At 36.4% G+C, this 27,278-nt stretch overlaps 1 protein-coding gene across 2 annotated transcripts in view; it reads left to right on the top strand.

The window, feature by feature from the left end:
- SP4 (Sp4 transcription factor) overlaps positions 1-25,424 on the top strand; it is an 82,288-nt gene extending 56,864 nt beyond the window's left edge. For both annotated transcript variants that reach the window (XM_027539956.1, XM_027539957.1), the window contains exon 6: positions 21,992-25,424. In XM_027539956.1, the coding sequence (XP_027395757.1) occupies positions 21,992-22,239 (248 nt within the window). In that variant the 3' untranslated portion in view covers positions 22,240-25,424. The remainder of the gene's footprint in view (positions 1-21,991) is intronic.
- The last annotated feature ends 1,854 nt before the right edge of the window (positions 25,425-27,278 follow it).

Genomic DNA, 27,278 nt, shown 5'->3' with positions numbered 1-27,278 from the left:
AATTGGTACAGCCACTCTGGAAAATAGCATGGAGGTTTCAAAAAACTAGAAATAGAATTGCCATGCGATTCAGCAATTCCACTCCTGGGTATATATGTTCCGGGGAAAAGAAACAACACTAATTTGAAAAGATGCATGCACCCCAGTGTTCATATCAGCATGATTTACACTTACCTAGAAATGGAAGCAACCTAACTGTCTATCAATACGTGGCATGAAATAAAGATCAATACTGTATGATATCACTTATAAGTAGAATGTAAAATATACAACAAGTGAATATTTTTTTAAAAAAGAAACAGACTCACAGGTATAGAGAACAAACTAGTGGTTAAGAATAGGGAAAGGGAAGGGGGTAGATACAATTTAGGGGTAGGAGATTAAGAGGTACAAACTATTAGGTATAAAATAAGTTACAGGAATATACCATACAACACAAGAAGTATCACCAATATTTTGTAATAACTATAAATGAAGCGTAACCTTAACAATAGTCAATCACTGTATTATGCTCCTATATAACTTATATAATATTGTACATCAATATACTTCTATTTTAAAAAAGGGACACTAAGTTACAAACTGTCAGAAATCAACACTCCTCCCAAAATAATTTACCTCACCTCATACCATCAGTGACTTTGAATCTTTTCTTCAATTGCGTGTAGGCCAAATGTTGTATCATGACACACCACTCTGTAATAGCGTGTTGCCATGCCTCTCCTTCAGTTTCCATCTCTTCCACCTTTTAACTTCTCTCACCTAAACTTTTACTCTCTCGTCTTTCTCTTGATGTTAAAATGCTTACATTTTCTTTAATATCCACTGCCTGTTTTATATAGCTTAGTTCTTAACATTGAAAATTAATAATTATGGTTATGTAATGGACTGTGATTATACGGGTTACATGTTGTTTCCTGTGTATTTTTTTTTTGCCGAAGATTCACATTGCCTTCTTCCCCCTTGCATTGGTTAACTTTATCACCTCCTCTTGTTATTTTAACTTTTCAAGAGATATCAACTCCATCCAGTTTCTCCTTATTTCTGGAGGTCTCCAACTTTCTGATCAAACACTGATTGATTTCTCTCTAGGACTGCTGCACAGCTATAATCCTGAAACCTTTCTTCCCTGCTCTGTTGGTTTGGATCCAGTATTCTCAAGATCTTACATACTCAGTTTTCTCAGTTTATTCCCTTTGTTCCTGGAAAACATTCTGAAATGCTTCTTATAAAAAAACATCAGTTCAGTTCAGTTCAGTCGCTCAGTCGTGTCCTACTCTTTGTGACCCCATGAATTGCAACACGCCAGGCCTCCCTGTCCGTCACCAACTCCAAGAGTTCACTCAGACTCACGTCCATCGAGTCAGTGATGCCACCAGCCATGTCATCCTCTGTCGTCCCCTTCTCCTCCTGCCCCCACTCCCTCCCAGCATCAGAGTCTTGAACAATGAGTCAGCTCTTCACGTGAGGTGGCGAAAGTACTGGACTTTCAGCCTCAGGATCATTCTCTCCAAAGAAATCCCAGGGCTGATCTCCTTCAGAATGGACTGGTTGGAGCTCCTTGCGGTCCAAGGGACTCTCAAGAGTCTTCTCCAACACCACAGTTCAAAAGCATCAATTCTTAGGCCCTCAGCCTTCTTCACAATCCAACTCTCACATCCATACATGACCACAGGAAAAACCATAGCCTTGACTAGATGAACCTTTGTTGACAAAGTAATGTCTCTGCTTTTCAACATGCTATCTAGGTTGGTCATAACTTTCCTCCCAGGGAGTAAGCGTCTTTTAATTTCATGGCTGCAGTCACCATCTGCAGTGATTTTGGAGCCCAAAAAGATAAAGTCTGACATTGTTTCCACTGTTTCCCCATCGATTTCCCATAAAGTGATGGGACCGGATGCCTTGATCTTCATTTTCTGAATGTTGAGCTTTAAGCCAACTTTTTCACTCTTCACTTTCATCAAGAGGCTCTTTAGTTCGTCTTCACTTTCTGCCATAAGGGTGGTGTCATCTGCATATCTGAGGTTATTGATATTTCTCCCGGCAATCTTGATTCCAGCTTGTGCTTCTTCCAGCCCAGTGTTTCTCATGATGTACTCTGCATAGAAGTTAAATAAGCAGGGTGACAATATACAGCCTTGACATACTCCTTTTCCTATTTGGAACCAGTCTGTTGTTCCATGTCCAGTTCTAACTGTTGCTTCCTGACCTGCATACAGGTTTCTCAAGAGGCAGGTCAGGTGGTCTGGTATTCCCATCTCTTGAAGAATTTTCCACAGTTATTGTGATCCACACAGTCAAAGGCTTTGGCATAGGCAATAAAGCAGAAATAGATGTTCTTCTGGAACTCTCTTGCTTTTTCAATGATTCATCAGATGTTGGCAATTTGATCTCTGGTTCCTCTGCCTTTTCTAAAACCAGCTTGAACATCTGAAAGTTCACGGTTCACATATTGCTTAAGCCTGGCTTGGAGAATTTTGAGCATTGCTTTACTAGCGTGTGAGATGAGTGCAATTATGCGGTAGTTTGAGCATTCTTTGGCATTGCCTTTCTTTGGGATTGGAATGAAAACTGACCTTTTCCAGTCCTGTGGCCACTGCTGAGTTTTCCAAATTTGCTGGCATATTGAGGGCAGCACTTTCACGGCATCATCTTTTAGGATTTGAAATAGCTCAACTGGAATTCCATCACCTCCACTAGCTTTGTTCGTACTGATGTTTTCTAAGGCCCACTTGATTTCACATTCCAGGATGTCTGGCTCTAGGTGAGTGATCACACCATCGTGATTATCTGGGTTGTGAAGATCTTTTTTGTACAGTTCTTCTGTGTATTCTTGCCACCTCTTCTTAATATCTTCTGCTTCTGTTAGGTCCATACCATTTCTGTCCTTTATCGAGCCCATCTTTGCATGCAATGTTCCCTTGGTATCTCTAATTTTCTTGACAAGATCTCTAGTCTTTCCCATTCTGTTGTTTTCCTCTATTTCTTTGCATTGATCGCTGAGGAAGGCTTTCTTATCTCTTCTTGCTATTCTTTGGAACTCTGCATTCATATGCTTATATCTTTCCTTTTCTCCTTTGCTTTTCGCTTCTCTTCTTTTCACAGCTATTTGTAAGGCCTCCTCAGACAGCCATTTTGCTTTTTTGCATTTCTTTTCCATGCAGATGGTCTTGATCCCTGTCTGCTGTACAGTGTTACGAACCTCTGTCCATAGATCATCAGGCACTCTATCTATCAGCTCTAGTCCCTTAAATCTACTTCTCACTTCCACTGTATAATCATAAGGCATTTGATTTAAGTCATACCTGAATGGTCTAGTGGTTTTCCCTACTTTCTTCAATTTTAAGTCTGAATTTGGTAATAAGGAGTTCATGATCTGAACCACAGTCAGCTCCTGGTCTTGTTTTTGTTGAGTGTATAGAGTTTCTCCCTCTTTGGCTGCAAAGAATATAATCAATCTGATTTTGGTGTTGACTATCTGGTGATGTCCATGTGTAGAGTCTTCTTTTGTGTTGTTGGAAGAGGGTGTTTGCTATGACCAGTGCATTTTCTTGGCAAAACTCTATTAGTCTTTGCCCTGCTTCATTCCGTATTCCAAGGCCAAATTTGCCTGTTACTCCAGGTGTTTCTTGACTTCCTACTTTTGCATTCCAGTCCCCTGTAATGAAAAGGACATCTTTTTTGGGTGTTAGTTCTAAAAGGTCTTATAGGTCTTCATAGAACCATTCAGCTTCAGCTTCTTCAGCATTAGTGGTTGGGGCATAGACTTGGATTACTGTGATTGAATGGTTTGCCTTGGAAATGAACAGAGATCATTCTGTTGTTTTTGAGACTGCATCCAAGTACTGCATTTGGGACTCTTTTGTTGACCATGATGACTACTCCATGGTCTGACACACTGTGGTCCACTGGAGAAGGGAATGGCAAACCACTTTAGTATTCTTGCCTTGAGAACCCCATGAACAGTATGAAAAGGCAAAATGATGGGATACTGAAAGAGGAACTCCCCAGGTCAGTAGGTGCCCAATATGCTACTGGAAATCAGTGGAGAAATAACTCCAGAAAGAATGAAGGGATGGAGCCAAAGCAAAAACAATACGCAGTTGTGGATGTGGCTGGTGATAGAAGCAAAGTCTGATGCTATAAAGAGCAATATTGCATAGGAACCTGGAATGTCATGTCCTTGAATCAAGGCAAATTGGAAGTGGTCAAACAGGAGATGGTAAGAGTGAACGTCGACATTTTAGGAATCAGCGAATAAAATGGACTGGAATGGGTGAGTTTAACTCAGATGACCATTATATCTACTAATGCGGGCAGGAATCCCTTAGAAGAAACAGAGTAGCCATCATGGTCAACAAAAAGGCATAGGGAAGTAAATTTGTTTGAAAATGCCTTTACTTTTGCTTTTCAATTTAATTGATAGTTTGGCTAACACAGAATTCTAGGCTGAAAACTGTATTTTCTTGAAGCATTAATGGCACTGCTGTATTGTCTTCTTGCAACTGTTTTACTAATAATAAGTTACTGTTACTCTTATTTTTTGGTAGGTGACCTAATTTTTCCCCACTAGCTTTTAAGAGCTTAAACTTTTTATTTTTAAATAATTCTGTATTTACAGAGGAGTTGCAAAAATAGTAGAGAGAATTCGCAAATACCCTTCATCTCATTTCAGTTCAGTTCAGTTGCTCAGTCATGTCCGACTCTTTGCGACCCCATGAATTGCATCACGCCAGGCCTCCCTGTCCATCACCAACTCCCGGAGTTCATACAAACTCACGTCCATCGAGTAGGTGATGCCATCCAGCCATCTCATCCTCTGTCGTCGCCTTCTCCTCCTGTCCCCAATCCCTCCCAGCATCAGGGTCTTTTCCAGTGAGTTAACTCTTCGCGTGAGGTGGCCAAAGTATTTAAGTTTCAGCCTCAGCATCATCTAGCTTCCTTTATTGCTAACGCCTACCGTAATACCGTGTTAAGAAATTAACGTTGGTACAGGTCTACCAATTAAACTACAGGGTTCCCCAGAAATATAATTTTTCTCTTGCAGGAGTCAGTCCAGAGTACCACATTGCATTTATTGTCATAGACCTTTACTCCTGAAGTCTGTGAAATTTCTTTTTTTTTTCCCCTGGTCTTTTTCTTACCTTGACATTTTAAAGTAAATTGAGGTGTCTTGTAGAATGTCCCTCAATTTGGGTTTGCCTGATATTTTCTCATGATTAGACTGAAGTTATGAATTGTCTGTGCCTAATTGCATCATATTAGGGAATACATGATGTCAATATGTCTTATTATTGGTGATGTTAATATTAATGAGTTAGTTAAGATAGTACTTGCTAGGTATATCCACTGTAAAGTTTTTCTTTTTTCCTTTCCACGTTTTGTTTATTAGAAGCAAGTGACTAAGTCCATTCAGTATTCAGGGGGAAAATCTATTAAGCTCCATAGCCTAGAGGGAAGCACATCAAAGAATTTGTGGACTTAACCATAGTAGTTAGTAAATATGTTGGAGACTATTCTTTGAGTCTACACAAATGTCCTGTTTTTTTTTTCTTTAAAAAAAAATAACTATTTTCACTTTTAGCATTCCTCATTGTATCTTGCCTGAAGATACAATGTAATGTTCTGTGTGATGTTACTGTGATGTGCTAAAGACCATTTTCTATTCCCCTCACTGTTCCTATAATTTTTAGTTGTGCCTCTTGTGTAATGAAAATTTATACTTTCTTCCCCAATGATTTGTTTATTCCATCATTTATTTTTACCACTTTGGTATGGGTGGAAGTTCATGACATTGTACAGGAGACAGGGAGCAAGACCATCCCCAAGAAAAAGAAATGCAAACAAACAAAATGGCTGGCTAAGCAGGCCTTCCAAAATATGTGAAAAGAAGAGAAGCAAAAAGCAAAGGAGAAAAGGAAAGATACATCCATTTGAATGCAAAGTTCCAAAGAATAGTAAGAAGAGATAAGAAAGCCTTCCTCAGTAATCAGTGCAAAGAAATAGAGGAAAACAATAGAATGGGAAAGACTAGAGATCTCTTCAAGGAAATTAAAGATACCAAGGGAACATTTTATGCAGAAATTAAAGATACCAAGGGAACATTTTATGCAAAAATGGGCTCAATAAAGTACAGAAATGGTATGGACCTCACAGAAGCAGAGGATATTAAGAAGAGGTGGGAAGAATACACAGAAGAACTGTACAAAAAAGATCAAGATGGTGTGCTCACTCACCTAGAGCCAGAGATCCTGGAATGTGAAGTCAAATGGGCCTCAGGAACCATCTCTGCGAACAAAGCTAGTGGAGCTGATGGAATTCCAGGTATCCTAAAGATGATGCTGTGAAAGTGCTTCACTCAATATGCCAGCAAATTTGGAAAACTCAGCAGTGGCCACAGGACTGGGAAAGGTCCATTTTCATTCCAATCCCAAAGAAAGGCAATGCCAAAGAATGCTCAAACTACCACACAATTACACTCATTTCACATACTAGTAAAGTAAAATTCTCCATCCAGGCTTCAACAGTATGTGAACAGTGAACTTCCATATGTTCAAGCTGGTTTTAGAAAAGGCAGAAGAACCAGAGATCAAATGGCCAACATCTGCTGGATCATCAAAAAAGCAACAGAGTTCTAAAAAGACATCTATTTCTGCTTTGTTGACTATGCCAAAGCCTTTATCTGTGTGGGTCACCACAAACTATGGAAGATTCTCAGAGATGGAAATACCAGGCCCCCTGACCTGCCTCTTGAGAAACCTGTATGCAGGTCAGGAAGCAACAGTTAGAACTGGACATGGAACAACAGACTGGTTCCAAATAGGAAAAGGAGTTCGTCAAGGCTGTATATTGTCACCCTGCTTATTTAACTTCTGTGCAGAATCAATCATGAGAAACGCTGGGCTGAATGAAGCACAAGCTGGAATCAAGATTGCCGGGAGAAATATCAATAACCTCAGATATGCAGATGACACCACCCTTATGGCAGAAAGTGAAGACGAACTAAAGAGCCTCTTGATGAAAGTGAAGAGTGAAAAAGTTGGCTTAAAGCTCAACATTCAGAAAACTAAGATCATGACATCCGGTCCCATCACTTCATGGGAAATTGATGGGCAAACAGTGGAAACAGTGGCTGACTTTATTTTGAGGTGCTCCAAAATCACTGCAGATGGTGACTGCAGCCATGAAATTAAAAGATGCTTACTCCTTGGAAGGAGAGTTACGACCAACCTATACAGCACATTAAAAAGCAGAGATATTACTTTGCCAACAAATGTCCGTCTAATCAAAGCTTTGGTTTTTCCTGTAGTCATGTATGGATGTGAGAGTTGGACTATAAAGAAAGCTGAGCGTCAAAGAATGGATGCCTTTGAACTGTGGTATTGGAGAAGACTCTTGAGAGTCCCTTGGACTGCAAGGAGATCCAACCAGTCCATCCTAAAGGAAATCAGTCCTGTGTGTTCATTGGAAGGATTGATGTTGAAGTTGAAACTCCAGTCCTTTGGCCACCTGATGTAGAGAGCTGACTCATTTGAAAAGACCCTGATGCTGGGGAAGATTGAGGGCAGGAGGAGAAGGGGACGACAGAGAATGAGTTGGTTGGATGGCATCACCAACTCAATGGACATGGGTTTGGGTCATCTCTGGGAGTTGGTGATGGACAGGGAGGCCTGGCGTGCTGCAGTTCATGGGATTGGAAAGAGTCGGACATGGCTGAGCGATTGAACTGATGAAAGTGAAAGAGGAGAGTGAAAAAACTGGCTTAAAGCTCAGCATTCAGAAACTAAGATCATGGCATCTGGTCCCATCACTTCATGGCAAATAGATGGGGAAACAATGAGAGGCCTTATTTTCTTGGGCTCCAAAATTGCTCTTGATAGTGACTGCAGCCATGAAATTAAAAGACGCATACTCCTTGAAAGAAAAGTTACGACCAGCCTAGACAGCATATTAAAAAGCAGTGACGTTACTTTGCCAACAAAGGTCCGTCTCGTCAAGGCTATGGTTTTTTCCAGCAGTCGTGTGTGATGTTGGACTATAAAGAAAGCTGAGCGCTGAAGATGATGCTTTTGAACTGTGGTGTTGGTGAAGACTCTTGAGAGTCCCTTGGACTGCAAGGAGATCCAAACAGTCTATCTGAAAGGAAATCAGTCCTGAATATTCATTGGAAGGACTGATGTTGAAACTGAAACTCCCAACACTTTGGCCATCTGATGTGCAGAACTGACTCTTGAAAAGACCCTGATGCTGAGAAAGATTGAAGGCCAGAAGAGGAGGGGACAACAGAGGATGAGATGGTTGGATGGCATCACCAACTCTGGACATGAGTTTGAGTAAACTCCAGGAGTTGGTGATAGACAGGGGGGCCTGGCACACTGCAGTCCATGGGGTCCCAAAGAGTCGAACACAAATGAGCAGCTGAACTGAACTGATGATATTTGTTCATGAATATTTGGTTTTTGAGTTATCATCCAATTACATCATTACAAGCACATCTCAGAGATAGTCCCAGTTTGGTTCCAGACGACCTCAGTGAAGAGTGAATATCTCAGTAAAGCCAACCACAGTACTTTTTTGGTCTCGCAGTGCATGTGAAAGTTATGTTTACATAATACTATAGTCTATTTAAGCATACAGAAGTGTTACATCTTGGAGAAGGAAGTGGCAACCCACTTTAGTATTCTTGCCTGGGAAATTATGAACAGAGAAGCATGGTGGGCTATAGTCCCTATAGTTGCAAAATGAGTCAGACACAGCTTAAAAACTGACAACAGCAGCATTCTAAAAAAACAATGTACATACCTTAATTTTAAAATGCTTTATTGCTGGAAAAAAAAAATGTCAACTGTCATTTGAGCCTTCAGTGAGTTGTGACATCAAAGATCCGTGATCACATATCAGCCTAACAAATATAAAGTAATGCAAAAATGTGAAATATTGCAGTTACCAAAATGTTACTCAAAGATATGAAGTGAGCAGATACTGTTGGAAAAATGGTGCTGATAGACTTGCTGGATACAGGTTATCACTAACATTCAATTTTTTTAAAAAAGTTATTTGCAAAGCACAATAAAGCAAAGTGTGATAAAACCAGATATTCCTGTGTTCATTATCTTCCTCACTTTGTTCTATTTTTGGCCATTGAAAGTTGTTTCAGATTGGCTCCTCTATCCTTTTGATATGCCCTCATCCTGAGCTTTCTTTTAATCTTTAGTATTCTGTTAATTTCATAATTATGTATGTAAGCATAGGTTTTCATTTATGGTATAGTTCTGGATGGAATTTTCAACTCTGGGTCCTCCCCCACCACCCTACATCCACCGGTTCACCCTTTTTTATTTTTTGCTCATTTTGAATTCTTAATGGATGTACGTTGGACTCCCTATATTGATTTTTTTTTTTTTTTTTGCACCTTTTCTTTTACTTGTCTTTTTACCTTTTCTTATATTTTCAATGAAATTCCTTAACTTTAGCTTCAGGTATTTTTGTTGAATTGTTTTTTAATTTCCAAGAGTGATTTTTGTTTCTTTTTTTATTGCATCTTGTTCTTACTGTATAAATACAGTAGCTTACTGGAAGTCTCATGTTTCCTCCAGGGTTATATTTTTTTGTCTGTATTTCGCTTTTTCTGAGGTAGGCTTATGTGCATTGTCCAGTGATCCCAGGCTTTTGTTTAAATAGATGGTGATGATGATCATCATGATGATGATGAAGGTGACTGACAAATATGTTTAAGTGAAAGATTGTGAAATCATTGTTAACTGGTGGCCTTCTTTTTAGGAAATTGGGTAGGGCCACTGTGTGTTAAATTGAAAGGGACCTAATTATCAACATGTAGTATTACAGTGCGGGACCATATTTCTTTAGATAGAAATTCTCAAATATTTTGCCCCAATTTTTTAACAGTAGGGCTAATATTCCATGTATAGGCTTCAGTTTACTGTTTTATACTCCATATCTCCCTCTCATTATTTTAGTTCCATACTTCTACAGAGCTCTACAAAAGACAAATTGGCTCTTTTCTAGAATATATCCTCTTCCTTGATAGTCTCTATTCTTATTTGCAGAAATGTGATCCAGTTAAACTTACATAACAATGCATAATAGAAGCGAGTTTCACAGGACTTGTTTTCTTTTTGTTCTACCAGCTTTGGCCCTGTGGGCCCTGAATAGCAGGTATAAACATCAAACACTGTAGGAGAAACCATGTATATCTGGCAAGAGAACTGAGAAAAGGGGCGCTTGACTCCAAGTCCAGCCTGTTTGTGGGTTGCACTGAAGTACTCTTGCCTGGAAAATCCCATGGACGGAGGAGCCTGCTAGGCTACAGTCCATGGGGCCGCTAAAAGTTGGACACGACTGAGCGACTTCACTTTCACTTTTCACTTTCATGCATTGGAGGAGGAAATGGCAACCCACTCCAGTGTTCTTGCCTGGAGAATCCCAGGGACGGGGGAGCCTGGTGGGCTGCCGTCTCTGGGGTCGCACAGAGCTGGACACGACTGATGGGACTTAGCAGCAGCAGCAGCATTGTCTGCATAAGCAGCTAAAATATTGAGAAAATACCTTTATCTTTTGTTAGAGGAATCAGGAAATATTGGGCCCTTGTTTTTCAGTGAATATGAGGGGAATTACTTTTTCTTTTCTTTGTCATTTCACTCTGAAGGTAATGCCAACCATGATTATGTGCAGGACAATGAAGGAACACTCCCCCCCCCCCCCCCCCGAATACTGGCTTTCTGGCCAGAGAAACCAGAAAAAAAGGACACTTGGGGGTTGGAGAGTATGAGGATAAGTTTGTAGAGATCTGTAAAAGGTGATCCCCTATTTTCTGTACGGAATAAAGTAAGTTCTGGACTCAACTCTGTACTGCACATGCACAGAACAATCCCCAAGAACCATAGCAGAGGCCTCAAAGCCTGAAATAAACCACCACCTAATTTCTGACATGTGCTAGGCATACTCAGAAAGCATAATAAAATCTTTAAAAATAAATTAATATTGAAATTACTGATCAAAGAAGGCAAGCTGTCACTTTTAGTATGAATCTAAAGGGGTTGTTTTGCTAAAATAGAACTGTTCTCTAGAGGATTCGTAATAGAACCCAGAATCACCGTAACATAATATAAAAAATGTCCAGGATGCAATCCAAAATTACTCAGCATACTATGTATCCACCATGTCAAGATGATCCACATGTTAGAATTATTAGATGAAGACTTGCTAAGAATTGTCAAAGGATCTAGACACTTCACTAAAGAGAATATACATGTGACAGATAAGCACATGAAAAGATGTTCAGCATCATCTTTTATTTGGGGGAATGCAAATTAATCCTGCCACAAGATACCTGTCACCTATTAGAATGGCTAAAATAAAAAATAAGAACATCAAAATCCTGACAATTAGAAGTACTGACAAAATTGCAGAGCTGGAACTTCATTGCTGGTGGGAATGCAAAATGACACAGCACTTTTGAAAAACATTTTGGAATTTTCTTACAAAAGTTAAACATACACTTAACCATATCCACTCCCAAGTATTCATCCTAGCTTTGAATATACATGACATTTATTTATAATCACCTAAACTGTATACAATCCTAATATCCTTCAGCTGGTAAATGAATGAAATGTTGTGGTATATCCATATGTTGGAGTACTACTCCACAGAGTAGAGGAATGAATTATTAATACACAAAACCACATGGATGAAATTTAGATGCATTATGCTGAGTGAAAGCATCCAGCTTCAAAAAGGCTACCAATTGAATGATTCCATTTACATGATGTAATAGAAAAATCAAAACTGTACAAATGGAGAACAGATCAGTGTTTCCTAATGTGTGATGGAGGAGAGTTTGTGAAAAAGCATCAAGAAGAAATTTTTTTAAGTGAAAGCAGTTCTTCTATATTGGAATTTTGGTGATAGCTACGTGACTTAATGTGTTTATCAAAACTCATAGAACTATGTAGAACTGTATGCAAATTGAAACATTTTCAAAAACATGAGACAATACTTAATCTTTGAGAAATTACAGTCTAAAAATTGAGGGAGATTTTCTAGTTAATTGTTACTTTAACAGTCCCAAGGAATTTCTTGCTCAGCTTCACACATATGCCTCATGCAATGTGTCTAGAGCCAAAGGGACTCCTGAAAACAATTTTGTGCAATTCTACCATTTTATAAAGAAAGACTAAACGTAAGTCTTAAGAGGTTAATTGACTTCTTTATCAAGGCTTGAAACTTAGTTCCTTGAACCAAGTTGAGTTATGTAGTGATGAGTTAGAATGAGCCATGGAAGCAATAAATTCAGACAGGCAGTAACAGTCAGTAGTAGTTAACGTATCTGATCTCCTTCAGTGTGCTGGGTTTCTGAATGCTTTTTAAAATACAGTTTCGCATTTCATCCTTTGAACAGTGATATAAAATAGATATTTCTGCTCTTCCCAGTTAAAAATGAAAAAACTGAAAATTGGAGAGAGAAGTTGCCAGGAATTACATGATTGGTCGGTGGAGCAGAGTCAGGATTTTTATCTTGAACTAGAAGCTAACTTATACAAGAAGATATGATGTCAGGATATACAAGCAGTTCAGTATTTGGGAACCATGATGTTTGTGACAATAGATTTTTAAAAAGTAGGCAGAGATCAATAGGATGTTACATATATTTGATTTTTTTTTTCCTGCAACTATAGGAAATGAGGAACCATTGGAAGTTTTTAGCTAATAATCAGATGGTCACTTTTTCATTTTCAACCATTTGATATTTGTATGGAGGACAGATTTCTAGGGAATAATTTTGAGACCAGTTAGCAAAGACAGTAGGAACTTTTGGTAAGATCCTAATAAAACAGAATTTGTAAGGTGTACTTGGGACCAGTTTAAGAGATGTCTGTGTAATAAAATTAACAGTATTTGGTGACTGATTAAATGTGAGAAAAGAGATGAAAGGTATCAATGATGACTACCGCAGTTGAAATGGAGAATTTAGGAAAAGGATTGGTATAGTGTGGAACGTCTGTCTCCCTTCCCTTCTGTTGATTTTGCTTCTTGTGGTTCGGAGCTCTTTTGGTAGGTACTTACATGTTTCTAAGTGTTACAGCTTCTTGGTGGAGTGATACTTTTATTATTATAAAGTACCCTTCCTTATCTCTAGTAGTAATTTTTATCTTACCAGTGTAGTATTAGTATAGCTATTCTAACTCTCTGTTTGCACAGTATATCTGTTTTCCATCCTCTTAGCCTCCTCAAGTCTTTGAATTTAAAGATAGCTCCTCTTAGATTTTTTAAAATCCATTTTTTAAAATCCATCCTGTCAATTTTCTGCCTTTTGGAGACTTCAATTCATATTTAATGCAATTACTGATAAAGACTTCTGCCATTTTAATATTTGTTTTCTATTTGTCTTCATGTCTTCTTTTTTGTTCCTGAGTTTCTCCATTGTTGACATTTTGTGTTAAACACTGCTCATGTGTTATTTTAATTACTTTGTAATTTTTTTGATATATGTAAGTATAGGTATATATACTATATATATTAGTGTGTATATATTAATATATATGTGTAGTTTTCTTAGTGGCTCCTGCTTTGGATATTATAGTTCACATCTTTTAACAGTCTAATTTGGATTAATACCAACTTTATTTCAGTAACATGCAAAAACTTTCTCCTACATAGTTCTGCCTCCACTTATGCTGTTATTTTCACTAATTACATCTTTGTATATGGTGTACCCCTCAACACAGATTTATAAGTATTATGCAGTCTTGTTTGAAACTAGATGGGGGGAAATGAGTAGACAATGCATTTATACTGTCTTTTGTATTTGTCTGTATAGTTACTTCACCTGGCATTCTTTATTTTTTCATATGTATTCTAGTTATCATTTAGTATCTTTTCATTACAGCCTCAAGGACCACCCCCCCACCCACCTTTAACATTTCTTACAGGTGTGACAGATTCCTTCAGTTTTTTATCAATCTGGAAGCATCTTAGTTTCTCCCTAGTTTTGAAAGATATTTTTGCTGTATATAGAATTCTTGGTTTATAGGTTTTTTCTTTCACCTCATTGAATATATCATCCCATTGCTTTCAGACCTCCATGATCTCTGATGAAAAACAAATCAGCTGATTTTCTTTATAATGATCCTTTGTAGATCATACGGAGAAGGCAATGGCAAGCCACTCCAGTACTCTTGCCTAGAAAATCCCATGGACGGAGGAGCCTGGTAGGCTGCAGGCCATGGGGTCCAACAGAGTTGGACACGACTGAAGTGACTTAGCAGCAGCAGCAGTAGATCATAAGTCACTTCTCTCTTGCTGTTTTCTAGATTCTTTTTTTTTAACTTCAAACAGTTTGATTATTATATGTCTCAGTGTGAATTTCTTTTCATTTAACTTACTTAAAGTTAGTTGCGGTTCTTCCATGTGTATATTAATGTTTTTCATCAAAATTGGGGAATTTTCAGACCATTTAATCTCTCCCTCTTTTCTGAGAGGCTTTGTGTGCATGTTGGGGCACCCTCAGCTCTCAGCCAGACAATGCTCGTTCTCTTCGTTCTCTTGGGGAGCCTCAAAGGATAGGTAGGCCTTATAAGTGAGAGTTCGGTTCATCTCAACCCTTCTCCTGAGTATGTTCACAGCCCTAAGCATGTATGTGGCTTCTACATTCCAAGGAGTATGTCAGAACTTTATAGAGCCCCTATGGCTATCTCATACCTCTGAGCTTTTTAAGTTTTTTGTTTATCTGTTTATTATTTGGCCCAAGTATTAGTCATTGTTTCAGGTATCCATGAAGTTAAAATACTTGTCTTTAATTGTTTTAGATAAACACATGCTCTTCTCTATTCCTGGAGGAAGACTTTTTGCATTGGAGCACTTCCAAGGAATGTTCACTGCAACATTGTTTTAAGTCCTCCAAAGAAGCAATGATGATTCTTGGGGAAAGAAGTTTTGAAAGGGCTTTCACTCTGTTCTGCTCCCTCTGGTGGCTACCAGGCTGCTGGGAAATGTAAATGGAACTAGCAAGTTAAAACACCACAAAACTTGCTGTTTTTATCAAGATTTAGCCATTTTCCTTATAAAACACTCACTGAGTTACAGGAACCCTTGATTAATTTACAGAGTCTAAATGAGTTGATTTGATTGTTTATTTTTCCCCCAGTTTTCTGAGTCTTTTCACAGAGGAGTTAAGTTTTGGTCACTGTCTTTACTAATATTGTCTCTTTCATATTTTGGGGAGGAATTCCCCTTTTATTTCTGAGATATAAGGATAGGAAAGTTAATGAGTTTTTTTTGGGACATCTTGAATGATGCTTTCTATGGCACATCTGGGAGATCAAATTCCTATTTTAGGACTCTGTATCTTGATGTAGCCATCAATTTATAGATGATAGTTAAAACCATTAGAGTAGATAAGATTGCCTTTTAAAAAAGTATTAATAAGAAAATGACCAAACGGGCTTCTCTGTTTGAGCTGATAATTGCTGAAGGAGGAAATGAAAAAATTCTCATGATGTAGATTGATGTCTACGAATTTTATGGTCTCAAATCTCAACCAGTCTCTCAGAACAGCCAATCTTACTTTTTTTCAGCTTTCACATTGCCTTAGTAATTATCTAAACCTTCTCGAGTCTTTTTTTTTTTTTTAGCACATTATTTAACAGTTTTATTTTAAAAATAAAGTCATTACATTCAGCATCAATAATAATGATAACAGCCATGTGACACATAGTTTTCTTAATATTTTCATTCTCATACTTTAGCACCCTCAAGTCTTCTTATTTCTTGTTACTCCCACTTAACTTTCCTTTATCTGTCTTCTACTTTGAGAAAACTTAAGCCACATAACTTCTCTCAAATTATCATTTCTCCCTCTTTTAATTTACTTTTACCCCCAGGTAATGATAGGGGAGAATTAAGTGTACTCATGAAGAGGTGTCCAGGAGGGACTGATAAGACCATCCCAATAGGCACTGGAGGGATCCAGGGACTACAGGTTTCTAAGTTTGAGTAATTAGGTTTTTAAGAACAAATCAAAATATAATTTCTATAAAGTGAGTTATATATAAAAGTCTGGCAAGAAATTGTATAGATGCTGCAAATGGATGTTTGATTGAAGTTATCCGTTGAGCAAAGGATGTGTTTTTTGCTTGCCTATAACAAATGCCATACATTTAAAAATGTCCCTGTAGTGGGTTGAATTGTGTCTCCCAGAAAGAGAGACAGTTCCTACTCCATAGAATTGGTGAATGTGACCTTATTGGGAGATAGTTCTTTGCAGATGAGATGCGTTAAGAGGAATTTGTAACTATGCCTGGTGCCTAGCATTTATGATCTAGTGGACGTTAAATCCAGTGACGGCAGATGTATAGAACAGTCTTTTGGACTCTGTGGGAGAGGGAGAGGGTGGAATGATTTGGGAGAATGGCATGGAAACATGTGTAATATCATATATGAAACGAATCACCAGTCCAGGTTCAATGCGTGATACTGGATGCTTGGGGCTGGTGTGCTGAGATGACCCAGAGGGATGGTATGGGGAGGAAGGTGGGAGAGGGGTTCAGCATGAGGAACACGTGTATACCCGTGGTGGATTCATGTTGATGTATGGCAAAACCAGTACAATATTGGAAAGTAAAAAATAAATAAATAAGTCCAGTGACAGATATCCGTATAATAAAGAGATGATACACAGAGGGCAAGGCCATGTGAAGGCAGAGGGAAACATTGGAGAGCTGCACCTACAAGCCAACCAATGCCAAGGATTGCCAGAAGTCATCCGCAGCTAGGAAGAGGCAAGGAAGGATTCTTCTCTAGAGCCTTTGATGGGAGAATTGTGCTGCTGACATCTTGATTTTTGGCATCTAGTTCCATAACTGTGAGAGAGTGAATATCTGTTGTCTTTAAGCCACACAGTTTGTGGTTTTTTGTTTTTGTTTTGTTTTCTATAGTAGCCCTTGGAAACTAATAAAATCTCTTCGGTTACTCTGGAAATTATTTTAATTGGTAAATATGCAGATATGTTATCAAATGGCAGGCTTTGAAAAATATTCATAAAATGTGTTTTTTACATTGTATTAGCTTAGGTTTAAGGGTAACATGAAAATGAAATTATAGGTAGGACTCTGACAGCTAGATAATTGGCTCTTGATGGATTGATTACCTCAAATAAATAAAAATTTAAAGATGTTTTATTCCATTCATCCCTTCAAATCTATGATTCCATTTGAAAATCTCAGCTAATTTTTTTCTGAGAGAAACGCTGTTATATCATGTTAGGAAATAATCTGCATAATTTCTAAGTTTGCATCTTCTACTTATATCCTTTTTATATGTGTAAATATATATAGTACATATAAATACTACTATATTTGAATAATCGTGTCATACAGCGTGGCATTTTATTAATAATCTAGATAAAATATGCAGTTTTTTTATATTCAGTTTATTAAACCAAAGTTGTTTTGGTTACATCCTTTAGATTTTCTTAGAGAAAAAAAATTGAAATTTCTTCTTGACATGTTTTTGAAACTTGAAGATATTTTTCAGATCTTGATCCATATTATAGATCACCTGTAATTTACTTTTTGAATTATGCTTTACCTTTTTCAAGATGATATCTTTATTAGTTTGCTACTGCTCCCAAGACAAGTTATCACAAATTTAGCAGCTTAAAACACACTTTTCTATATAGCTATTTAAGTCCGAAGTCTTAGTAGGCTCAGCCTGAGTCCTCTGCTTAACATCTCACAAGTTGAAATCAGGGTGTTGACTGGGTCATGTTCCCACCTGAAGTCTCTGGGGAAGCATCTGCTTCCAGATATATTCACACTGACAATCAAATTCAGTGTTCACTGTTGTAGGATGTTGGTCCTTGTTTCCTTGCTGTCTGTCAATGGGGGCTAATGTTTGCTCCTGGAGGTGACCCACATTCCTTCTCATACTTTCCATGTGGAAACCACCCCCACTCCCAACCAGCAGCAACAGGTCAAGTTCTTCTCACACTTCTAATTTCTCCTGCTGGATTTTTCTGATTCCAGCTGAAGAAAGCTGTCTGCTTTTAAGAACTCATGTGATTAGATTGGGCCCACCCAGATAATTAAGAACAGTCTGTCTATATTAACCTTTTTAAACTTAGTCACATCCCTTTTGCCATGTGATAAAATGTATACACAATTCCAGGGATTGGGACACAGGCATCTTTGTAGGGGATTCAAGAGGGAGAGGACATATGTATACCTATGGCTGATTCATGTTGAGGTTTGACAGAAAACAACAAAATTCTGTAAAGCAATTATCCTACAATTAAAAAAATAAAAGTACACACAATTCCAGGGGTTGGGACACAGGCATCTTTTTAGGGAGTTGGGGCATTTTGCCCACTGTAAGTATTAATAACTAATATCAACAGTTTTGATAGCTAGTTGCATTAAGTATAAAAAGTGTTAACCCTACTAAAATAATTATTGAAATAATTCTAAATATAAATACAAAAAAAGATACTGTAGGATATATAGTTAGTATAAGAACTCTCTGCCTCCTTATAATTTATATTTTATAAAGTATAATGATAATGTTTGCCAAAGAGGTAGGAAATTAGGAAATTGTCTTCTTACACCACAGAAGACACACTTCTCCGTGGAAAAAGGTTAATGAACTGAAATGTCATTCCCCTAATGATAGTTTAATTGTACAACGTAATTTACTTATTTTGCGATTCTAGCCAACTTTTATTGCTTGAAATTAATTGGATAGCCACACCACTTGGGAGTAGACTAGAAAGTCCACACAAAAGCCATGTCCCCATCATTTCTCATTTATCTTAGAGTTTGGTACTGAGTAGCTGGGGACGTGAATTCCTTTCTCTTTTCGTACCAGTAGTTTCATGTGGTTAACAAAGGACTCTCTCAAGATAATGGATGCTTCTTAAAGTCGGAGACTCTGACTTGTTCATTTTTGTATCACCAATACCGGTCATACTGCAGTTGTTCCAAATATTGTGTTGGAGCAACACAAATATTAGGTAGGTACAAACATATTTGTGGTTTCAGACCATGAATTTTAAATCATTATAACTAGGCTCAAACACATCTTTTTTATACAAAATTGGAACCATTACAGTCAACACATTATTGCCAATGAGAAGTAAGTTTGTTTATTCCTGTAGCATAAAAATCCATGCTTCGGGATTTGACAAAAAGTATTGTGCCTCCTGTTGGTTGTGGAGGCATTATCCCTGCAAAAAGTTGTTGAGATGCTTGAAGAAGTATCAGTTGGTGAGCGTTCAGGTGAAAATGGCAGATAAGGCAAAACTTTGTAGCCCAGTTTGCTCAAGTTCTGAAGCATTGTTTGTGCAACATGCAGTCAGGCATTGTCTTGGAGAAGAATTGGGCCCATTCTGTTGACCAGTTGTGGCTGCAGACATTGCTGTGTTCAGTGCATCTGACAGATTTGCTGAGCATATTTCTCAGATGTAATGGTTTTGCCGGGATTCAGAAAGCTGTAGTGGGTCAGACTAACAGCAGACCACAAAACAGTGACCATGGCCTTTTTTTGGTGCAGATTTGGCTTTGGGAGATACTTTCGGAGCATCTCAGTCCAGCTTAGTGGACTAAGACCAAAAAAAAAAATCCATTTTTTGTTGCATGTCACAGTCCTATCAAGAAATGGTTCCTTGTTGTTGTGTAAAATAAGAAAAGTAAAGTGAAAGTTATACAGTCCATGGAATTCTCCAGGGTGGAATACTTGAGTGGGTAGCTGTTCCCTTCTCCAGGGGATCTTCCCAACCCAGGGATGGAACCCAGGTCTCCCCCATTGCAAGCAGATTCTTTACCAGCTGAGCCACCAGGGAAGCCCAACAATACTGGAGTGGGTAACCTACCCTTCTCCAGGGGATCTTCTTCACCCAGGAATCAAACCAGGGTCACCTGCATTGCAGGCACTTCAGAGTGACAATTTTTTTCATTTCCTGTTAGCTCATGAAGCACCCACTTATCGAGCTTTTTCCTTTTTCCTTTCCAGTTTGTTTCAAACGTCAACTTTGAGTCCTTTGGCAACTTCTCATGTAGTTGTAAGAGCTTGATGATTACTCTTAATTGGTCGTTGTCAATTTCCGATGGTGGCCACTGCACCCCTCATCTTCAAGGCTCCCTTCTGCTTTACAAAACTTGGAACCACCAGTGCACTATGTGTTCATTAGCAGTTCCTGGGCCAGACACGTTGTTAATGTTATGAGTTGTCTCGGATGCTTTACTACCCATTTAAACTAGAATAAGAAAATTGCTCAAATTTGCTTTTTGTCAAACATCATTTGTCTAGTCTAAAATATAAACTGTAAGTAATAAGACATTAGCAAAAAGAAAACAAAGCGAGAAATGCACATTAAAATGATGCATAATGTCACTACGTTTATTTAAGAATGTATTCTAGTATCAAATGGCAACGTTCAACAGTGCAAAACCGCGATTACTTTTGCACCAATCTAATACTGAAAAATAACTGAGTTTGTGAATAAATACCACAGCTAACAAATGTTTATTAAACAGCCAGTGTGTACAAGTTGGTCACCCATTGATTCAGTGTTTAGTGAATAAAGCTCATGCCTTCAAGCCATCACTACGTGATATATCTTTCTGATTATTCTTGGTTATCATTGCTATAAAAGAACAGAGATCTCTACTACAGGTGATTTAATACATAATACCTGAATTAGAAATCAGGTGTCTTGAATTCTGCTCTTTTATCAATTAATTGGATAACTAATTGGGGGATTCCCAAGCAAATTAATTTCTGAGGCTCAACTTACCTATAAAATGAAAATGTAAAATAAGATCCTTTAGATTTCTTCCAGCTTTTAAATTTGTACACTTTGAATTTTTCTTTTGAAATAAAATGGGAAGCCTGAAAGATAAAGGAGTTCAAGATTGATCCTAAACATAAACCCTCATTTGTTTTTTTTGTCCTTGCCTCAGTGTTAACATTCATAAAATGCAAGTCATTTTGCCTTAAAACTTAACTGGCTTTATTTATACCTTAAGGATTTTATCCATTCATTTAATTTTTCTATGAAAAGAGGAAATTTCAGTGAATCACATTCAATTCTTTTTTAAATAAAAGCAAACAGATAAAGAAGAGGGGATATCTGACACTTGAACCTATAGATTTTTCTATTAGTCAATCAAAAGGAGGGCCAGGTAAAAGAAGAAGCCAAATTGAATTTTTTTAATTTTCTTAAGTTCTGTTATCAGGAAAATAGTGCTTCTTTCCTCTAAATAATAATTGTAAGGAGAGAAATAAAGCTAATAGTTTATCCATTATAAATGTGATATGTCAATTAACTAAATTTTTACGTGCCCCTGCCTATTATACGTAAAAACAAAATTGTTTTTTTCTAAAATAAAGAAGTAGTTACTTCCAATAGAACTATCTTATAAATTAAAGAGAGAATATTTAAGGATCACTCTGTCTACCAGAAACTAACATTCTAATTCTGCAAGATCTAAAAACTATTAAATTTGAAATGTAGTGTTTACCCCACTCTCATTTTTTACCTTGTAAAGAAACTCAATACACTGTAAAATTATTAACTGATTTTATTTGAAGTAGTTTCAAGGTATTTCCTGCCTCTAGTCATTATGTCCAAATTTTGACAACAGTTTTTACGGAAGAGTGGATATGAGCTTTGATATTATGCAGAGTTATAACTGGAGGAGACTTTTGAGATCATGTGTCAGGAACCTTCTTATTTTGTAGATAGGGAAGCTGAGGAAACAGTTTTATTTTCAGTTTTTAGCAGAATCAGGACTTTAACACAGTTCTTTTATTCCCAGTCACGTGGTGTTTCTCCTATACTGCACTGTGTGTTTGTTGGCATTTTGAAATAGAAACAAAGTATTTTGCAACTGTTGAAAAAGAAGAGAAATTATTTTAAATGATAATTTCATTTAGATAAAGTGAATTGCTGTTTATTTACTATTTTTCTGTTTAGGTGAAAAGAGATTTGAATGTCCAGAATGTTCTAAAAGATTTATGCGGAGTGATCATCTCTCCAAACATGTCAAAACGCACCAGAATAAAAAAGGTGGTGGGACAGCTCTTGCCATTGTTACCTCCGGAGAACTGGACTCATCTGTTACAGAGGTGCTTGGCTCCCCAAGAATTGTCACAGTTGCAGCCATTTCTCAAGATTCAAACCCAGCAACTCCCAATGTTTCAACCAACATGGAAGAATTCTGAAGTTATTTATAATAGAGACCTCTAGTGCTGCACTTAAGTTTACACACCTTTGAAAATCTGGAAATGGGCTGGTCAAGTGGATTACAGAGTAGGAAATCATGTTTTCATTCTTGGCTTCTTTAAGTATTCCAAGATTTTGGGTCAGCACATGAAGTGTTGAATTTTTAAAAATACAAAAGCAAACTGATATACTGGAAACGGATAGAAAAGTATTTCCTCCATATTATGTACGTTGTAGTTATTTGGAGATATATCACATAATCTTTAAACTGAATCTTCCCCTCTCTTAACATCATGTGTTAACATGTTTAAAAAGACAGACCTCAGTAGTTTGCAGACTGGACCTTAATTGGACTTGTTTTCTTTGAAAGTACTTTGTTATAAATTCAGTCAGTAATATTTATGTGGATTTTTCCCCCATTATCACAGAAAACAGATAGTTAACTGATGATAGAGATAATGCTTTATTTCCTTAGCTTGATTTTTGGAAAATCAATTGAAAATAGTTTTGGCCGTCTTTTCTAAATATTAGAAATTCTTCAACAGTTAAATTAGGTAAGTTCCAAAAACAGAATCTGAGAGGCATCTCAGATCTTTATTACCACTACATTGTAGTAGTGGGTATGCAGACAATCAGTGAGATCCAATTACTTTCTCCATTTGGAGACGCAGAAGGAACTTAGAGCTAAACCTTAGGTTAAATTTTAGATTGAAACCGTAGGAAAATACTGGGGGGAAAATGGTTAAAACAAAACTCACAATAGCTTCAGAAAAATAAAATGAGGCAACTTAACAGGTATGGTTTTGAAGTTAGGATTGATTATATTCCTAACACTAGGTTGAACCACAAAGTTCATTTTAAATGTTTATATTGGAAATATTTGCATAGAGTTTAAATCATCCTGTAGTTTCATAGTCTGTAAATATGAGTTATGTTGACAATGTGCAAAATTCTTTATGCTTTGACTTGGTAGCCAAAGAAAGAATTATCACACTTTTTTTAAGGCCAGCAGAAAATTATCTTTTAACTACATTATAATTTCTGTTTTCCTCTTTGCTAAAAATTAGCCAATCCCATTTTATTTCTAGCACTGTTTTAGAGGCTGATTAAGGATTTATAACACAGTAATGTCTTTGTGTTATACCAGAAACTGAATTTTCCTTAAGAAGACATCCTAACAAATGTATAACAGATGTGATGCTATGAAACAAAAAGTATTTTTTAAAAATATCAGTCAGTTATAAGTGATGAAAGAAATAAATGTATTTCATTGTTTGTACAAGCATCTTAATAGGAAAGATGGCCAAAAGTTTCCTATAAAAAAATCTGAAGTATGCCAGTAGCTTAAATATTAGTAAGATATTTCATATTTAAAAATATATTTACAGTGAATTATAATGCAGTTGGAATTCACCATTTGAAAACTGAAGTTTTTAACTACTTGGTTAATTAACACCATTAGTTTGGGGACTGTTTGAGTATAGGTGTATGTTATTTTCTTGTACATTCTCTATTATTTCAGGAAAAGTACTACTCATGCGAATTCTCTTCTGAAATTGTGATGTTTCTTGTATTTTTGATGAAGGAGAAATACTGTAATGATCACTGTTTACACTATGTACACTTTAGGCCAGCCCTTTGTAGCGTTATATAAAACTGAAGGTCTTTTGTGCTTTCAGTTTGTATAAAAAAGCTTTGAGATTAAAGGAAAAAAAATTTTTACACTGTGGTTATAAATTTCAAGTTTCTTAAAGCTTTTGTAGACTTGTAACAAAGTCTTTAAATTTTAGTTGGATTTTGTAAATTGTTTTGTATATTTTATTTAATGTACTCTTAACAACTGATGTATCTGGCTTTAAAACATCAGAATCAGTTTGTTGTTTTGTTTGGTACAGAGAAGCATTTGGTAGTGTTAATTTTAATTTTATTATATAGGAGCTGAAACATCAAATATATATTTTATCTATCATTATGCTACACAATCAGTGCTATAAATTTTTTTATGCAAAGAAACTTTCCTAATGTTTGAATCATGTTTCCTCAGAGTGACACTTTTTGTTGTTGTTAATACTGAGTGTGAGCTCTCTGCACCATTATTCTATGAACCATTTTTAATGCATACCTATGTATGCGCCTCAGAAATGGAAGTTATTTTTTAATCAACAATGAGGCCTATTATAAATTTAACAAACTGAATCTGGATAGCTTTATAGCATATAAAGTATATTAATTTGTGTTAGCAGGTGCACATTTCACCACTGAAATTAGAAATATTTTGACAGTCTGTTCTGCAAACCATTCTGAATCCACTCTTCTGTCTTATAAGAATCGTAAATTTCAATGTCCTTTATTTGACTCAGTGGGATATAGCTGTTATAAGTAATAGGGCACAGATGTGCAGTAGAGTCTTGTTTAATGACATTTCACTGTTCATTCCCTTTGCCACTGTTATAAAACTTTTCTTTATTGTAATTATCAGTGCAAAGCTATGTATTTATCATGGTAGAACTCCAGTGTTAGAATAGTTTTTTCTTACAGTATACTTTCTTTGGTTAGGTTTGTGTATGTGTTGCTGATTACATTAGAACTTGATGTTAAGTCATTATTTATCACACTCTCATGAGAGCAGTAATAAAAGTGTGTAATCTAGGAGAAAAAGTTAATTTGTCAAACTTAGATAAGCATGATGTTTAGGTCCTATTTTTCAATTTTATAACTGTTTTATTGCAACAATATTTGTATTTAAGTCTTCATTTTAATGCCTTGTGGTGTTTTTTTATGCATGTCACTAAGTTGTCATCCCACATAAATTGATGTGCAGCATAGGGTATTAAATCTACATAATGATTTTAAAACAGAAATAGTTGATGGTAAAATGTAAATGTTTTGCAAAAATTCCTTATAAAAAGTTTTGTAGTAACATTTCACTTGTAAATTTTTTTTTTTTTTGTAAAAAAAAAAAGAAAGAAAAAAAAAAAGATGAATCCAGAAAAGAACTTGTTTCCCATATCCTAGAATTTAGACAATTATTCTGCCAGCAAAGCCTCTGGGGCTGTAATTGACATTTTTACAGTGCTGATTTGTATAAAATTTGTTTTTTGTGGATTTGGAAATAAAATCATGTACAAGTTGTTGCCTGCAATAACAATTGCAAGTAACCTATTAAAAATTCCCTTGAGTTTAACATGTTTCTTCATTTAATTATGTATACTATAAAGCAGCAATAAATTGTTTGAACTATCAACCTTCCTATAACGATGAACACTGGAAAGTAATGTTCTCACTAGAAAATGTATTGGCAGCTCTTCATAATTCCTAGTATTAAGATATGGTCACCATTTCTCTGAAGATATCACCAAAGAACACCAATTCAAATTTCATGTTAATTTGTAGCCATTGCTCTAGACATTTATGGAAATTAAAATTTGATTTAGGTACATTTTTTACTTAGATATTTTTAAGCAGTAAATGTTAGGAAATTGTAGGAAGAGCTGAAAATGAAAACATAATTAAAATATTATTTAAGCTTACAGAAGCAGGAAGAAGCAATGCATGCCATGTAGATGCCACAGTCTAAAAGCAAAAGCTATTTGCTTTTCCTCTTGGGAGACCTCTGCAAATCTCATACAGAACCTTAACTGACATAATAAATGTACTGCTATAACAACTTTAGTTACCAGATTTCCAAACCCAGGCTATATTACATATCATCATGTGAGGAGCAGAGGATTTTAGGCAGCAGGTAAGTAGTAATACTTTGGTCCACAGGATGCCAAAAATTCTTTTTACATCTGTATTAATCAGGGCCTACATTGTGTTTGGGTAGATGCCTTCTATAGTAAAACTGTACAGTAAAGACATGGCTAGTGTAATAATATATGTTCATTAACAGTTCCTGAATCAAAAAACAGGTTTTTTTTTTACGCTGCCAAATGACCAGTAAAGAGGTCTTACTAAATTTTTCAAAATATTTGTATCAAACTAGAAATGTATTTCAATTATTTGAAAAATTCACATTTGGAAGCATCAGGATGACATTGTATAAAAGGGATAACACAAGTAGTAAACTTCTTATGAGGTAGTACTAGTTTGATTCTTGGACTTCTAGGAGCTTCAGTCTCATCCAGGAACCAGGAACCTAGACTAAATCAAAGAAAACACCAAAAAAGTGAGGCTTTTTACCTTATCCTACATAAAACTGTTGATAATAATAAGTTAGGAAAGTTGAAGCAGTTCTAAGTGTAACACTGTATAATATGGTATAGTTTATAATGCTATTCATGATAACTTCAAAATATAAAGAAAGAATTGTATAGCTTGCTTTTTTTAATTTAAAACTTCAGATGCTTAAAAGAGTGCAGAGACTTCAGATATGTACAAAACATATGAAATACTTTATTCTTCAGTACATCTGACTTTCGTATCTGTATTTATTGCCCAAGTGCTAATGTCTAGTTCACACACAGCCAACTTGTAATTATGTAGCAGGGTTTTTTAGACGCCATATTCAATGCTCCTAAAAGTTGCTAATTAGTGTATGTCTTAGGCTATATTCTTCTTCCTTGAAGGTCACAATGAATTTATTTTTGGATGCCTGAAGCTGATCTCAAGTGCAAATAGTAAGAAAGGAAGGAAGGAAGATCGTACAAATCTTTGTTTTTGTCTAAGGTAATAGTTTGGCAAATGCTAGGATAATGTCTCCTGGAGGAAAATGTTCCAATTAATAGGGTTTCTGGATTTCAGAATTTTAGTAATCAAGTTTTCCTGTATAAAAAGAAAGGAATCAATATGCTATTTATAGTACTTTAGCCCAGAAAAGCAGTTTATGTGTGTACATATATATAACAGCTTTTACAATAAGCATTTAATTTAGCAAATGAGTTAGCAAATTACATATATTGTATTGGACTGTACTGACATAAAATCTTTTTTTTTTAACTAGGGAAGGTATTTTCATGATAAATCATGCATCACTGTGCTGCCCACAGCTAGGTACAAATGCCCAAGCCTTAAGTACATTGTACATTCTCTTGTGAAT

The sequence above is a fragment of the Bos indicus x Bos taurus genome, chromosome 4 (genome assembly GCF_003369695.1).
Source record: "Bos indicus x Bos taurus breed Angus x Brahman F1 hybrid chromosome 4, Bos_hybrid_MaternalHap_v2.0, whole genome shotgun sequence".
NCBI classification, from domain to species: Eukaryota; Metazoa; Chordata; class Mammalia; order Artiodactyla; family Bovidae; genus Bos; species Bos indicus x Bos taurus.
The sequence above is the reverse complement of the archived record's forward strand: the minus strand, read 5'-3'. Positions and strand labels throughout refer to the sequence as shown.